General features: G+C 38.0%; 1 protein-coding gene across 1 annotated transcript in view; it reads left to right on the forward strand.

The window, feature by feature from the left end:
* COLEC11 (collectin subfamily member 11) overlaps nucleotides 1-12,560 on the forward strand; it is a gene marked incomplete at its 3' end in the record, with an annotated part of 36,457 nt that extends 23,897 nt beyond the window's left edge. Inside the window, exons 4-7 of the mRNA XM_084283496.1 lie at nucleotides 9,724-9,795; nucleotides 10,478-10,531; nucleotides 11,900-11,995; nucleotides 12,169-12,560. Coding sequence (XP_084139622.1) covers nucleotides 9,724-9,795; nucleotides 10,478-10,531; nucleotides 11,900-11,995; nucleotides 12,169-12,560 — 614 coding nt within the window. The remainder of the gene's footprint in view (nucleotides 1-9,723; nucleotides 9,796-10,477; nucleotides 10,532-11,899; nucleotides 11,996-12,168) is intronic.
* Nucleotides 12,561-16,261: the final 3,701 nt, after the last annotated feature.

A 16,261-nucleotide genomic window follows, 5' to 3' on the forward strand; every position in this document is an offset into this window, starting at 1 on the left:
TTTCTGTGCTGTGTTTCTCTGTAGTCTGTTAAACTGCAGTCACTGTGTTAACACATTTGACCTCCTGTAGTTTTTAAGCATATTTCTATTGAAATTTGATAATTGCTGTCTTGTTGGGATAACATTTGGCTCCTTCTATGGATGGAAACTATCACATTTCATTGTATATTGCTGCTATTTGAGTAAGTGATGGTTTACACAAGGGAAAGATTATTATTCTGTAATGTTTGGAGAGTTTTGTACTTTTGTTGTTAATTTTCAATATCAGAATCACACTTTTTATTTCTTTATTTCTTGTTTCTTTCCCTTTCTTTGTTTTGTTCAGGCAAGTTCAGGAAGGACTTGTGCTTAGTTTCATTGAATTCAGGAGTACAATAATCAGTGAATAAATAACATACATAAGAAATGTTTTTCTTATGGTATATTTGACCTGAAGTGAACATCTCAAAATTAGAAAGTTATGCAGATTTTTTTGTCATATCCTTTCCTCACAATATTTTCATATTTTAGTAATTCAGACATTGATAACTATTAAAAATTTCTGCTGCTTTCTTGAAATAAATTTGTTTCTGAGTGTCCTGATGTTTCAGGTGACATCAGACATCCTGATGTCTTTGGGCACTGATTAAGGTTAAATTCCACTTACTTTCTTCATTGCTTATAATTAATTGTATAGGTCAATTATGATGCATAGCATGTCAGCAGAATTTAAAACTGTGTAAGCCTTATGTAAAGCATAGAGCACTGGATCAAGTAAAATGGCTGATTCAGACAAAAGTAATGTGTAGTGCAATGCAAGTTTTAGGGTGTGAGGTTAATGGACATAACTTTTCCACTTGCTCTGATAGCTGGACTGCACACTCCCAAGTTGGGATCGAAGTCAATTATTTGATTTAGATTTGGTCCTATCTGTGAGACCAAAACTTACATGTTTACAAATTCTGAACAGATATTTCAGTAAAAATACAACACTGTGAATATTCTCAGAGTAGCATAGATTCTGTTTATGTCAATCAAAATAAGGAGAGGGTGAATTTAGTGTTGTAAACCATAATCAAAAGAGCAGGACATTAAAAATGTGTTTAGATATTTAATTTCTTTTAGAGCTACAACCATATGAAAATAGATTATTTTAATATTTTCATTCCAGCCTTTATGCATCATGCTCTGTTTATATGGGTGTGTTAAGTACAGTCACGCAATAGTGTTGGGCATGAAACACAACTCTCTCTATCTCTGCAGTGTTAGCACAGTCCATGGTGTGATTTTGGCTTGTGGCAGCTAACAATTTCTCAGACAATTCTTGGGCACATTTTGGGAGCTAACACAGTGAACAGCTTGCAACTGATTATCCTAGTTTGAAGAAAAAGACAATTTACAACCGTGGAATGTCCCATTCTTGGCCACCTGTTTCTCAGTGCTAGGAAACTGTCCCAGGCATTTAGCTTACTAGTACAGACATAGCCTCTAAGTATGAGAGAAGACTCATTAATTTATCTGGATAGGAGCCAGAGTGCTCAGTCATTTGTATAATCAAATTCTAAAGAGTGGTAATAATATCTTAATTTATATTTTAGTATTACTGATTGCTCATTAATATGTAATCAATCAATTCCTCACATTTCTGAGTCAACTTTTACATGAATTTATTGCTCACTAAGGAGTGCTGCAGGCAGAATTCCATATAGAAGTCCTGACATTGACAGTTGTGGATTCACAAAGTGGGTATCTTATTCAGAACTATCTTTCAGTTCCATCAGAACACAGTGGGATTTTGAGAAAACCTGTGCTAAGCTGAGTGGACAAGAACATGGCAGATGGGCTTCCGTGTAAATAAATATATTGCATAGGGACCTTAGGGATACATAATTTAATCCATAATTACATGATGCCAAACAAAAGAACTGTCACTTAAAACTCAAGAACCTCTTTCAAATCATTAGCAGCAGTCCCAAAGCCAACAAACTCTGCTCATCATCAGAAAAGTTAACAATAACAAAACAGGAAGCTCTTTGCAGCTGATTTTGCTCTGTATCAAAACCTGACATGCAACAAGTAACAAGTGTGGCTTGTTATACAGGAGGTTAGAGAGGGGCACTAGAAATGTGAAGATGGAGAAACTGCCTTGTAAGGAGAAGCTAGACAGGTTGAGACTCTTCCAGCTGCAAGGAGGAGTCTGAGGAGGGTATGATTGAGGTCTGCAGAATCCTGAGAGCTGTGAGTAAGGTGACCTGCTGTTCACTAGGTCCATCATATCCAAGTTACGAGGCACTCACTGAAGCTTCTGGGAGACAGATTTAGCATCGCCATCTTCAGTGGACTGCAGGTAGTAGCCAGGGTTGCATGATCTCTCTGTATTACACCTCCTGCTGTCACTGTGGTAATCAGAGTGTTGAGTCAGAGGGACCACTGATATGAACAAGTTGGGTATTAGGTTCTTAACATAACTCTGGCAAGGTATGTATTTTGTAAGTGTAGTTATTTGTGTAACTGTGCTTTTAAATGGAAACCCCTTTCCAGGAATGGGACATGATATTTCCACTGCTTTTGTTTGGAATGTACTTTAAAATGGTTTAAACTTTTCCACTGCCTTTCTAGATTGGATTTTTTTTTTTTTTTTTTTTTTTTTTTTTTTTTTGTGTACTACCTATAGCTTCCTTTACAAATTTTTCTAGCCTTTCTGACTTCTAGTCAGCATTGATTGGTAACATTTTTCTCCTTTTTTCCCCCCTGTTTATTATGCCAAGCTTTTAAAGATACCCTTTGTCACTAAAATACCTATCTATAATGAGTGGGATGGATCACTGCTGAGAGGTGTTCATTTCTCCATTGCCTATCAAGGGAGCTTAGAAAAATAATTTAGACTAAAAAGCTAGTATTCAGGTGGCTAACGCTGGATGAAATGAGTTTGCCCCAACTTCATAAAATGCTACCTGAGATTATCCACTATTTGTTCATATCAGATGTAACTGGGTTGTTGTCACTGTTCCCTAGCCAACCACCAGCCTCCAGTGGCACAGATAATTCAGTTTTATGAGCTGTAAAGCAGTACCATAGTCTACTAGTATATTCAGAATTTTCTGGTTTCCAGTAGTCAGGTTCTAAAAAGTTAAGAGTCCTGAAAGTAGATTTGCTATGCTGTAACATGCTGTATCCTTTAAAAATACTGTTTGTTCTCATCAAGTCAGGCTATAGTGACTGCAAGACTATGGAGGTATGCTGTGGAAAGATATTGCAAGCTTTCTCTATATCTTACATTTTTTTTTTTTATTTTTTAAGTATCCTCTGCTAACTACTGTCAAAGATGGCACTGGAGTTGACAGGCTTGTGGTCTGGGTTGGGATGATTTTATTTATGTTGTTAGGTAGGTTTTCATTATATCCATTGTGCCAAATCATGAAGAATTGCTTCTGATTTGTCTTTAAATCCTCAACTTTGGCTAGTAAACTACTGTTCTCTTTTCCTCTTTGATCCAGCTCAGTTCAATTTTGTTGTGAAATGGTGAATTTGAGTTTCTGCTCGATTTGTCTTTGGCACAATTCTTTTTTTTTAAAGTAGTTTTACACCTTCTTGTCTTCTCCAATTAGTCCTGTCTAAAAGATCGACCATCCTGTGTGAACACCCCCTTTTATATTGTTGTACTGTGCCAAAACCTCATCTTTTCACCAGTTGTGTAGCCCACCATTCATCTCTGGGTTTTATTTCTTCTCTTGTTTGTAGGCCTGAAAAGGCCAACAAGAAGATCATTTAGAATTTCCTTCTCTTCAGTTCCTCTGAAATCCTTTAAGTCTTCTATAATTGGTTGCAGTGTATATCACCTTCATCTGAGAAATGACAGATGTCTTGCTTCACATTCTCCATTCAAACTCTCAGTTAAATTTCCTAGTTTTGGTCTATGGAGACTTACTTTCATTGTCCTCATTTCTTTCCAACTCTCATTTCCTGATTTCATTAAGACTCTTCAGACTGCATTTTTGGCAATCACAGGACCACTAAAAAGGACTTTACAGAAGGTTTAAAAAGTTTTGAAACCCTCAGGGCAGATTGGTCTCTCTTGAAGCCTTCTGATTGATTCTGCAGAAGAAGCAGAATAAGCAAGCCCCTGGAGTAGAAGCAGGGGCTAGTCACTGTAAGAGAAAACCAAATCCAAACAGTTCTTTTAATGAGCACAGGAGACTTAATATATGTCTACATTGTTTGAGATAACACACTTTTTGTGTTATCAGACCAAGTAGATTTTACTGGCTATTACTGAGTAGTTGTTTGTCTTCTGGGTAGTATTTATGAGAACGAAAGTTAAGTCTTTTAATATATTACATTGCATTTAAGCATTATATATATATGGTTATTTGATTTCAGGTATAGCAGCCTGAAAAGAGTTATTATACATCAGAAAACATTCAAACATCTGACAGTGTAACCGTAATCCATAAGCAATCCATATATAATCCATGAATGTCCAGAGCAAGACAGGTCACTTTCAGAGCAACCTGATCAAGTCATGGCAAGGTAGTATTTTTGAGATTGTTGAGGAAATGCCTTCTCAATATGCTATTTATATTGGATAAATATCCACTAGTAGCATCAGTACCTTTATAACCTGCATAGCCCCATGGATTGTGTCTTTAAAGCAAACCATGAATCTATTCTGAAAGTGAAGCTATATTCTGGAAAATAGATTTTCAGCTGGTTGAGTGAGTTACTTCCATTCTTCCAGTAAGAATATACAGGATAAGAGAACAATTTTTGGGTTTCTGGTAAAATTTCTAAATCGAGTCCATATCCAGTAGTGGCTCAATCTGATCCTTTTTGGAAACAGGGGGAAATCATTGATTGTAGAACTTGCCAGTAATGAATTAGACCAATAAGCCATATCCATTTGGCTTCTTTCAGTTCGGAGAAAGTGTTTTCTTCCTGACTTAACCCATCAACTGATGGCTGCTTGAGATGCATAGAAATGCAGAAGACATCTCCCAGTGGTGATAATGTTATGTTCTGGCACATATCACTATTTACACTTTTAAGTTAAAGCTAATGATCAAATAGAATCATAGAATATCCTGTGTTGTAAGGGATCCACAGGGATCATCAAGTCCTACTCCTCATTCTGCACAGGACTGCACAAAAACCAGATTGTGTGTCCAATTGTGCTTCTTCAACTCTGTCAGGCTTGCTGCCATGACCACTGACCTAAGGAGCCTGTCCCAGTGCCCAACCACCCTCTCTCTCATCGAAGAACCTTTCCCTCACTCCCAGCCTGACCCTCCCCTGTCCCAGATCCATGCCATTCCCTTGTGTCCTGTTGCTGTACCCGGATAGCAGAGCTCAGTGCCTGCCCCTTCACTCCCCTCATGAAGAAGCTGCAGGCCACCATGAGGCCTCCCCTCAGCCTCCTCTTCCCTGGGCTGAAGAAACCGAGTGATTTCATTCACTCTTCATTCATCTTCCCCTCCAGACCCTTCACCATCCTTATAGCCCTCCTTTGGACTCTCTCTAACAGTTTTATGTCCTTCTCATATTGTGGTGTCCAGAACTGCACGCAGTACTCAAGGTGAGGCCACAGCAGCACAGCACAAAGCAAACCAAGACAATCCGTTCCCTCAACTGACTAGCAATGCCCTGCTTGATGCCCCCCAGGACACGTTGGCCCTCCTGGCTGCCAGGGCACACTGTTGACCCAGATTGAACTTGCTGTTGACCAACATCCCCCCAGATACCTTTCCAAAGGAGTGATTTCCAGCCTCCCCTCCCCCATTCGGTCCATACATCCAGGGTTGCCCCTTCCCATGTGCAGAATTCGGCACTTGCTCCTGTTAAACTTCATATTAGATTGCCCAGATATCTTATTTGTCAGGATCTCTCTGCAAGGCCTCTCCACCCTCACAACCTCAACAGAGTCAGCAGCTCCTCCCAATCTGTGAACTTATTCAAAACACTTTCTAGTCCTACATCCAATTCATTCATGAAAACATTGACATTAACTGTCTGTAAAATGTAGCCCTGGGGAACCCCACCAGTGACTGGTCATGTGCCCGATGTAACTCCGTTTACTGTAGCCCTTTGAGCCTGACCCATATCAAGTGTATTATCTATTTGTCTACCTGGACTTCTTGTTCAGGAGTTTACTGTGAGAAACAGTATGAAAAGATTTGATGAAACCCAAAAAGATTAAATCAGCTGTCTTCCCTTGGTCAACTAGATGGGTGACCTTGTCATAAAAGGAAATTAAGTTTGTTAAACAGAACTTTACCCTCATGAACCCATGTTGGCTGGGACCAATGACTGTATTGTCTTTCAGGTGTTTTTCAATAACTCCCAAAATAATCTTCTTCATAATTTTACTGGGCACTGAAGTGAGATTGACAGGCCTGTAATTACCAGGGTCTTCTTTCTTGCCCTTCTTGAAAATTGGAACCACATTTTCCAGCTTCCAGTCATGTGCAACCTCTCCAGATTCCCAAGACTGCTGAAAAATAATTGAGAGAGGTCTCCCAGTGAAAACAGCCTGCTCTCTGAGTACCCTGATATGAGTCCCATCAGGTCCCATAGACTTACATGCATCCAGCTGGAGCACGAATTTATAGAGTCATAGAACGCTTTGGGTTGGAAAGGACTGTAAAGACCTTTTTCACCTAGTTCCAATACCTCTGGCATAGGTAGAGACACCTTCCACTAGACCAGGTCACACAAAGCCCCATCTGATCAGGCCTTAAACACCTCCAGGGATGGAGCATCCACAGCTTCTCTGGGCAACTTTCTCCAGTGCCTCAGAGAAAAGAATTTCTTCTGAATATCTAATCTAAATCTCCACTATTTGTTTAAAACCATTACTCCTTGTTTTACCACTGTACTCCCTGGAAAAGGGTCCCTCCTCAGCATTCCTGTAGTCCCCATTTAGGTGAACCTTCTCTTCTCCAGGCTGAACAACCCCCAACTCCTTCGGTCTGTCTTTGTGAGGTGCTCTTGATCATCTTTATCGTCCTCCTCTGGACTCACATATCCATGGCAGTCTTGTGCTGGGGGCCCCAGAGCTGAATGCAGTACTTTGTGTGGGGTCTGACAAGGGCAGAGTGGAGGGAGAAAATAATTTTCCTTGACCTGCTTGTCATACTGCTTTTGATGCAGCCCAAGATATGTTTGGCTTTCTGGGTGGCAAGTGCACATTGCTGGCTGACGTTGAGGTCCTTGACAACCAACACCTGCGGGTCCTGCACATGTTCAGTGTTGGCTGGGAGTTTATCATTACCACCATCATAGTCCTCCAAACTTGGGAACCTGGAGTCCTAGAGTACATCATTGGTGTTGAAGACAGGCAAATAAGGTGTTAGAAGTCTCTGCTTTGTCTGCATCCCTATTTGTGAGATCATCATCCACATCAAGTAACGCATGGATGTTTTCTCTGGTCCTCCTTTTGTTGTTAACATATTTTATAAAACCCTTTTTAGTGTCTCCCACAGTGCTGTCCAACTTCAACTCTAATTGAGCTTGGGCTGAAGGATGAAATCTGTCATAAAATTATCCAGTTTTAGACATGTGGCTGTCTGTCCAATTGCACTGAAACCCACATCCTGACAACTAATCTTCAGTTGTTGTAGTTCCAGAACTGAGGCTGACCTATGATAATTTACAGAGGTTCAGTTACTGTATCCATGTAGCAGATTTTCCTCTGAACTTTCCTGATTGTTTGATTCCTTGCTTCTGTGTAGCAGAACATTGTCGCTTAGCAGAACAGGTGTCGCTTTGAGCAAAGAAACAATCTTGGCTGAGACAATCATTGAAAAAAAACAAAAACAAAAACAAAAACCAAGCAGTATCAATATTTCTAAATATTTCTAATACTAATGCAGTCTCAGTCTTGGGTTTCTGCAGGATGGGTGCTTCAGGAGGAATTTGACTTCCTGTTCCTGTAGTCCCTCCATCCCTGCTCTCTGTTAATATTATGTGGTACAGTAGGAAACCTATCTCATATGACAGTACAACTGTCATATGACAGACTGTTGCTCCATGACAGAGTAATACAAAGAGGCCTAAGACTGATGGCAGAGCATTGATTTTCTCAGGCATTGCACCCAGGAAAAAGTATCACCAATGTACAATGAGATATTGTATTATTTCCTGAGGCTTTCAGGGCCACAGAGGCTGTAAAATCAGACCAAATCTGCCACAATCACAATGTAGTGAGTGTAACAAAATGCTAGGTCTCATATCATAGGTCTCAGAAAGTCTACCTAAATCAAATCATGTAATCCTCTCTAAGCCAATGACAGAAATGAAGTATCATTAGGAAATAATAATCTATAAAATGTTAGTTGCAGCTGAGACAAGCGTAGACTATGTGTAGAGTTGATTGATTATAAATATCCTGGTTTAGGCCAAAACTTTCAGTTATTTGTAATCCTGTTTTACTTACGCTATTAAGTGGCTACTGCAAATGAATTTCTGTCAACTGCTAATGCACTAAACTTGAAGATGAGAATTGTAGATATGGGGTAGAATGAGGCTTTGCTATTGAGTCTAAAGTTCTCTCAGATTCACACCATTAAGATAATTATTTTTTCATTATGTCTGAGAAATGCCACCTAGAAAATCCAGGCATGATGTAACAGACATGTTTTATCCGTTTTATTATTTGAGCTCTGGAGGAGCTCAAGTCAATTACATTAATACTTGGACTGTGGCACACATTTTATTAGTAACAATGCTTCAGCTTGGTTTGTGAAGACAATGATGATAAAAGAAACTGTCTGTTCCAGTGCAAATTCTGTTTCCCCTGAAGCCATTCTAATATTCACTTTACATTGCATAGGAAAGTACAACTAATGGAAAAGAGGTCAAAGTCAGGGAAAGTAAGTGAATCAAACTGTCTCACATTAGATTTCTGGCTATATATCAAGGATATATATAGGTAGGTGACAGTGGCAGGTTCATTCAGATTTGTTTACAATTTCAATTCACCTTAAGAGGTAGATGGTTACTTTCTATTTATAGAAACACAGCTGAGGAAAATGAGTTTTGAGTTGCACCTTTGCTACAATTAGTGTTTGTAGTATTCCATAGAACAGTCTTTAAATTAAGTAACATTCAACATTTCTGTTTGTTATGTTACTGTCAGACTTCACATTTGTATGAACATCTGTGTGTGTCAATGTACACATACAATTTCCATTAGTTTTCGTTTTTCATTACTGCAGTCTTCAAATGAAAGAACAAAGACTAAGGATGTGACTGCTACTGCGGAAATAAGCTATGAAGCCCAATTTCAGCCCTCAGTTACAGTGAAGCTACTGTATTAGATGAAACTAATGACTAATGATGAAACTAACTACTGACAGATGAAACTGTCAGTCGTGCTTGGATCCCTTAGGTCTTTTACACTCCCTAACAGTTTCAATACATTGATCCACATATTTTGATGGAAGTCTCCTTCATTATCAACATAATTTTAGCATGATCATCTAAGAGAAGTTTGCAAAAGTTCTTCCAATGGCTCTCAGCTAAGATCTGTTTTCATTTACACCTGTATGCTGCTTTAATGTCAATTGCTTTGTAAAGTTTAAATCATAAGTCCTTCACAAGGAGTGAAATAAACGTCTGAAATTCAATGCATTTTGGGAGCATAGCGTGTTTTTGTTCATTGTGAAAACTGGTACTGCAAATATGCTGGAATCTGAGTGAATTGTTAATTTACATTGTTAATTTATTTTGTCTTTCTGCTATGTATAGGAGAAATGGGGGACAAAGGACAGAAAGGCAGCATGGGACGGCATGGAAAAATTGGTCCTATTGGTTCAAAAGGTATGCTTAGTACAATCGTTTTTGCATTGTTTCAGATGAAAAATCGTTTATGTTTGGTTAGCTACTCTCAGACTTCATTGCAATAGGGAGTTTCTCATACTGTAGTCAGCCGAACTGAGATCTGTCAGCCCATTACCTTTTGCTCTGACAGCAGCATTAAGAGCTGGAAATCCGGGTTTGAGGCTAAGGAACTTAAATTGCCAACAGACAATTGTGGATGTTTAAGAGAAGTACATGGGAAGATGTGCTATATTTTGGAAGACTTCTAAGAACCACAAGACTTGAATTACAATCCTGTATACTCCATGGGCTCCCTACCTGCTTAAATGACTTTGGTTAAGTCATTTGGACCGATATTTATGTAAGCATTTGGATTATGAATCGAGCTTTGGACTCCAATGTAGCATATACAGCCCTTTTCCCTCCACAGCTTCTGAATGTATTGGTTCTGTAAACCCCATGAATGTCAAAAAATGAATATCGTTACATATGCCTTGTGTTCACGTTTCATAGCTTTGGCTTGCCTTTGTTGTGGACTGACTAGTACAGAAAAATCTTTATTTTTTGTTTGGTCATACTTCTACTTTGCACATTTGGATTTTATTAGAGAAAAAAAATAAAACGCTGAATTATTTGTTAACTAAAAATATGCTTTAAATTTATATTCTTTTCATGTTTTTAGGTGAAAAAGGAGATAACGGTGACATAGGACCACCAGGTCCTAATGGTGACCCAGGTAATCTATGACATACTTTGTTTATGATGTGAAGGATTTTAGAAGATGCATGCATCATCACCAAAAATATATATTTTCTAAATTACTGAGAGAAATGATGATAAATTAAATATTTAGATAGCTACTCCTCGCTTATTCACTGAAATATTATCAATTCACTTAAAAAAATATTATTGAATCTGCAGTAGTTGCTGGACTTACAGTGTATTGAAACAACGTCTCAGAGCTCTTAGAGGTTTGATCACTCCAGTGGGAACTGAAATGCAACTGTCAATATAATTTGTCACTGGTGGAAAGGGACATCTCTGTATATTCTCTGGCTTCCAGCCAACACAAAGGAGCAGGTTGGGAGATACTGCCCCCTCCATCAATTATCATTGTAGCAACAGGAGCTTACGAAGAATACAAATCCTCCAGAAAGAAAGGTGAATGTCTGGCACAAGAAGTGTGAGTCTTACAAAAGTGGCTTCTGATTTTGCCCAATTTGTTCCTTCCTAGCAGGGTGCTCTAAAGGTTCATCTATTAGATTTCTCATGAGAACATAATTTGTCACGCTAATTCTTGAGCCAGAGTACCATATACATTGACAAGAAGGACGGTTTTGTAGTATAACTACCCAGTACTTAGATTGACTTAGATACCTAAGCTGAGTAATTGGGTAGTTAAATGCAGATTTGAATAATTACACACAAAACTGGAAAATGTAATTGATCCTCCTTTTGAGATTTGAACTCATAGAAGTAACAATTACCCTTTTAGTATTCTCATTCAGATTATCTTTGTCAAACCAATATCAATTTGGTGTAATAGATGGCTTTCTATTGTCTTCTTTTATTGAAAGAGGTACAGTAACTTCTCTACTTTGAAATGTACAGAACTACATTTTTCAGCTAATTGTATGCATTACATGGTTGGAACATTAGCCTTTTTGATCTGCTGTGTGAGATTCCTTGTGAGGAACAGGTGAACAATGCACATGGTAGATTTTTGCTGTGGAAAAAGTGTTCTTTGGAAAAGACTGAAGAGAACGGTTTTACTCGCGTGAAACTTTGACAAGTATTTTTAGTTCAAAAAAAATTTTTTTTTTTTTTTTTTTTTCCCCAGGGTATTTCTGTCTGTGTTCAGTTTAGCACTAACCATGCAGGGCTGAAGCTTCACAGGAAAGAAAATAAGGTGTTCTGGCTAGGCTGAGACAATGGTGAGAATCATTTGATGGCACATGTTAGCAAAGGCCACAGGTTTCCGGCCATTTTTTATGAGGAAGGTGTCCCTCTCCCAGTGGATGTGTGGGCCTTTTCATGATCTTATTAAGATAATTACTGGATTTAGATAGCTTTTTCACTTCAGTGTTCCTGTATCATTTCATAGGCATTCCCTGTGAGTGTAGCCAGCTAAGGAAGGCTATTGGTGAAATGGATATCCAAGTGGCCCAGCTGACGACGGAATTAAAATTCATAAAAAATGGTAGGTTAATTTTATTTAAATATTTTCCTCTCTCATTGCTATGTTTTACCGGTGGAATTGCTCGTAGAGAGTATCACCGTCTTGCATCGGATTTGTGAAGCTATTTGGGGTGTACAGTAAGTTGGTTTATAGAAATGCGAGTGCTCACTTTTCAGCACTGCCCTCCCCCGCAGCTGTTGCTGGTGTGCGTGAGACAGATAATAAGATATATCTGCTGGTGAAGGAAGAGAAAAGATACAAGGAAGCCCAGCTCTACTGCCACGGAAGAGGAGGGACACTGAGCATGCCCAAGGATGAGAATGCCAACAATCTGATTGCCTCGTACATCAACCAAGCTGGGCTCACCAGAGTTTTCATTGGGATTAACGATCTAGAGAAAGAGGGGAATTTTGTCTATTCTGACCGATCGCCCATGCAGACCTTCAACAAGTGGCGCAGTGGGGAGCCCAACAATGCTTATGACGAGGAGGACTGTGTGGAGATGGTGGCGTCTGGAGGGTGGAATGATGTTGCATGTCACATTACCATGTATTTTGTGTGCGAATTTGACAAAGAAAATGTGTAAGCTTGTCTGGTCTTTCTTTATTTTAAGAAATGTTTTCAAGCAGGTTGTACAAGTTAGCCCAGGTTTATAGAGTACAAGTGATATTTTACATGTATGTGACATCGATGTTGTACAGCTGTAAATACAGTTTAGGTATTTCAAATATCGGTATTTACCCTTCAGAAGGGAAGAGCACTGATAAGTAAGACATAGCTTTTTTTTTTTTTTTTTTTTTTTTTTTTTTTTTTTTGGGTAGGAAAATGTAACTATTTAGATTAAAAAAGAAAAAGTGGTTTGGGGCTAAATTCTGACCTCACAACAGTTATCAAATGTGATGGCATGACTGTAGGGGAAGGCAGAATTTGGCCTCTAGTTTTTAGACTGATCATTTCTGAAAAAATAGATTCTTGATATTCTTTTATCTTAGCAAATTTTGTAGTTATAAATGTTAATTGCTTGTAGGTCTACAGGGATATTTCAGCAAGAAGGCAAATATTTTGTATACTCCAGTCAATTAGTACAAATATTACTGTATTTTTTTTTGGATGTAAAGGTGTTACTTTTTTTTTTTTTAATAGCTAAAGAAAGTGAACAAAGCAGGAGTCCTACCAATTTTGTAAAGTTTCTTTATTAAAATATTCACAGATGAGGAGGTCCTTCAGTAAACTCAGTTTTAGTGCTAGGAGGGGACTAGCTTCTTGTAATTCAGTACTGAAAGAGGGATTGTGCCAAATGGGTGCTTTGGGGTTGGTTAAAGGTCAAAGTATGATTTTGATTTTCTGCATTCTTTGGTTGAGAATGACTCAGTGAATGAGCTATTTAAAGCTCAAAATAATTTCTTAAAGTAACTGTGTTTCAATTTTTATAAAATGATCTTGGTGCATCATGTTACAAAACAAAAAAACAAAACAAAAAACTCTCCACAATTTAAAACGGACTTCATAAGTAGACAACAAATTTCACAGGGGTGGTTTAGCTTGTAGTTCCTTTTGGCAGGAAAGCAGCCTTTGTTTACTCAAATTGCAGGGGTGACCCTCTGAAAAGCAGGAAAAGTCACCAAAATATTCCTGTTTATGTATATAGCAATAATGCCATTTTGTACAAATAATTTATGCACCCAATTTACAATTGCATCTGATGGAAAAGCTGATGTTCATTAAAAAACAGCAACAACATAATTTCATAAAATAAATGATGAATTACTTTGGGTCTTCCAAGGAGGCATGCCATCTCATCTTGCTGTTAGGCATAGAAAGGTGACCACAAAATCTCTGTGTTTTTTCAGAATACCCTGGTTTAAGATCAACTTTAAGGAGAAATGAACCTTTGTATAACACGGTAATCAATATAAATATCTGATTGTTATGGGAGATTTGCAACATATGCAGAATGGATCTAACCTGGTTCAAGAGATTGCCCCACAGTAAGGCAAGACAAACTCAAATCAACTCTACAGTGCCATGGTACCTAAGCAACCAATGATCACACAGTTTGGTTCATATCCACAGTCCAAGAACATTTGATGTGACGCTATTATTATATACATAAGAAAACAAACCATTTTGTTTGATATATTTACTCTGTGAATTTGAATCTATTATATGTATATATATATGTTTGCTATTAATTTTGAAGATTAGTAGTAAATTCCTATAGTATTTGAGTATCAACCCATCTCCAGAGCAGCCACACTAAGAAATGAATGATCTTTCATTGCTTTATCTTCTTTCTTCTGAATGTAGGTATGATTCTTGTATGTCAGATTTTCTTCAAACTGTATATTGAAATCTATTGAATAATGTGAATATGGCTCTACACTAATATTCAAAGACTCTACAGAATTTGCAGGGAACTAACAATTCTAGCAGAGCAATTTGTTTGATTAGAATAGTGCCTTATGAATATCATGGTTGTTTCCTGCCTGCTATAGAAATCCTCAGAAGCCCTTCAAATCTCCAACACACTTCTGTCAAATCATTGAAGCTATATTAAAAGTAGTCTAAACTTGAGTTACAGATATCTGGAGTTCCCTCATTATGTATGTGCTGAAGTTGCTAACTGTTTGTTTTTCACCCAGGTTTTCAAAGTCTCTGCTGTAATGTTCAGTTTCCTCAGAAACATGAAAAGAGGCCTTTTGAGGAGGTGGGAAGCTTTTTCAGATGCCAAATGCTCCTATTTTAGCTGGAAGCCACACCACATTTATAATGATTGCCTTGATGTGTAGAACACTTAAGCAGTCTGAGTTTCTATTAAAATGTGAGATGAAAAATAAAGGCAATGTAAAAAACATTTACTTCCCCCAGTTTTCATGTTTGTCAGGATATATATATATATTTAAATATATAAATATATAATATATATATTATATATAATTATAATATAATATATATAATATATATAATATATAATATATATATTTGCAGTTCTTGATATATGAAATGGAAAGGAAATTAGCTGTGTTGTCAGAGTCCTGTGTATTCTCTTGTCTGCCACAGTCCTTATTTCATTGTTTGGGTGGGAGGAACAAGGCTGATGCAGAAGGTCTGTAGCTATCCTGCAAGGAGCAGAGACTACGTGTCTGATATTTACCTCTGTGTGGAACTGGGCAAGAAATGACAGGGTTTGGAAATGACTGAGCCCTTGATCATCTCTATCATCCTCCAGTTGCTGACCTCCATAGGTGGACCCTTGCTGGAGGCAGAAATCAATGCTCTGTGTAGCTCAGCCTGCACGAAGCCTGCTGAAGAGCATGGTAAGATTTCTGTTGTTTCCAGTAGAATTCAGAGCTACTGTGAGGAAAAAAATCATACAATGTTTATTTGAGGCATTTTCCATGTACTTTAAAACCTATTTCATTAGATCATTACTCATTTTGTTTAGCTCTACAGAAACATTTTAAGCATGTCTGTCTGTCAAGCACGCACTGTCAGGTTTCCAAAATGGCTTTTGCATTCTTTACTCTTGATGGATGGTTTCTCCTCATAAAAAATTCGCCATAGCCATTATCTATTTTGTTCTTAATTAATGGGCAAGTTGATGCATTTTAAGAGAGGAACAATAACAGCTTTTTATTTATTTATTTATTTTTTTTTACACAGTCACCTATGCGTACTCTTGAATGGCTTCTTCACACAAAATACCAATTTTATTCAACTGTACTCCTCACATTTAGGTGTTAAGGTTGAGTTGTTATTTTACTGATGTCAGGACAGGTATGTATCCCCCTCCTAAGAGCTGACTTAGAGAAGGTAAAGCTGGCTGAGACCAAGCTTCCTCATCGCTGTGGACTTCCTAGGAGATCACCTGATGGTGCCTGACCCTGACCACTGCCTGGCCCTGATCCTAACTCAGATTTGCCACTCTACAACCTAGCACCTTGGTATAAGGTGTTATCTCCACTTGCCTTGTCATGCTTGGGTCCCAGTTTGCTATCCCTTGTGGACCAGATGGTCCTTACTGCATCCTGACAGCTGATGTGACAATCCATGAAAATATGGTTTCACAACAGGCTGCAGGTTAGCAGCAGAACACCTCCCTGGCTATGAGTTTAGTTTTAAAATGTCTAAAGTCACAGAGCAGAACTGTAACATTTAGTATTTATACATGGGATAGAAACCATTCTTACTGATACAAGAAAAATAGAGTGCATCATTTTAAATAAACACATAAAATGCCAGTTCAAATATATGTTATAAAATAGCAGCTGGTTGGATTTTTTTTTT

Source organism: Netta rufina (genome assembly GCF_964035555.1).
Source record: "Netta rufina genome assembly, chromosome: 3".
Lineage (NCBI taxonomy): Eukaryota > Metazoa > Chordata > Aves > Anseriformes > Anatidae > Netta > Netta rufina.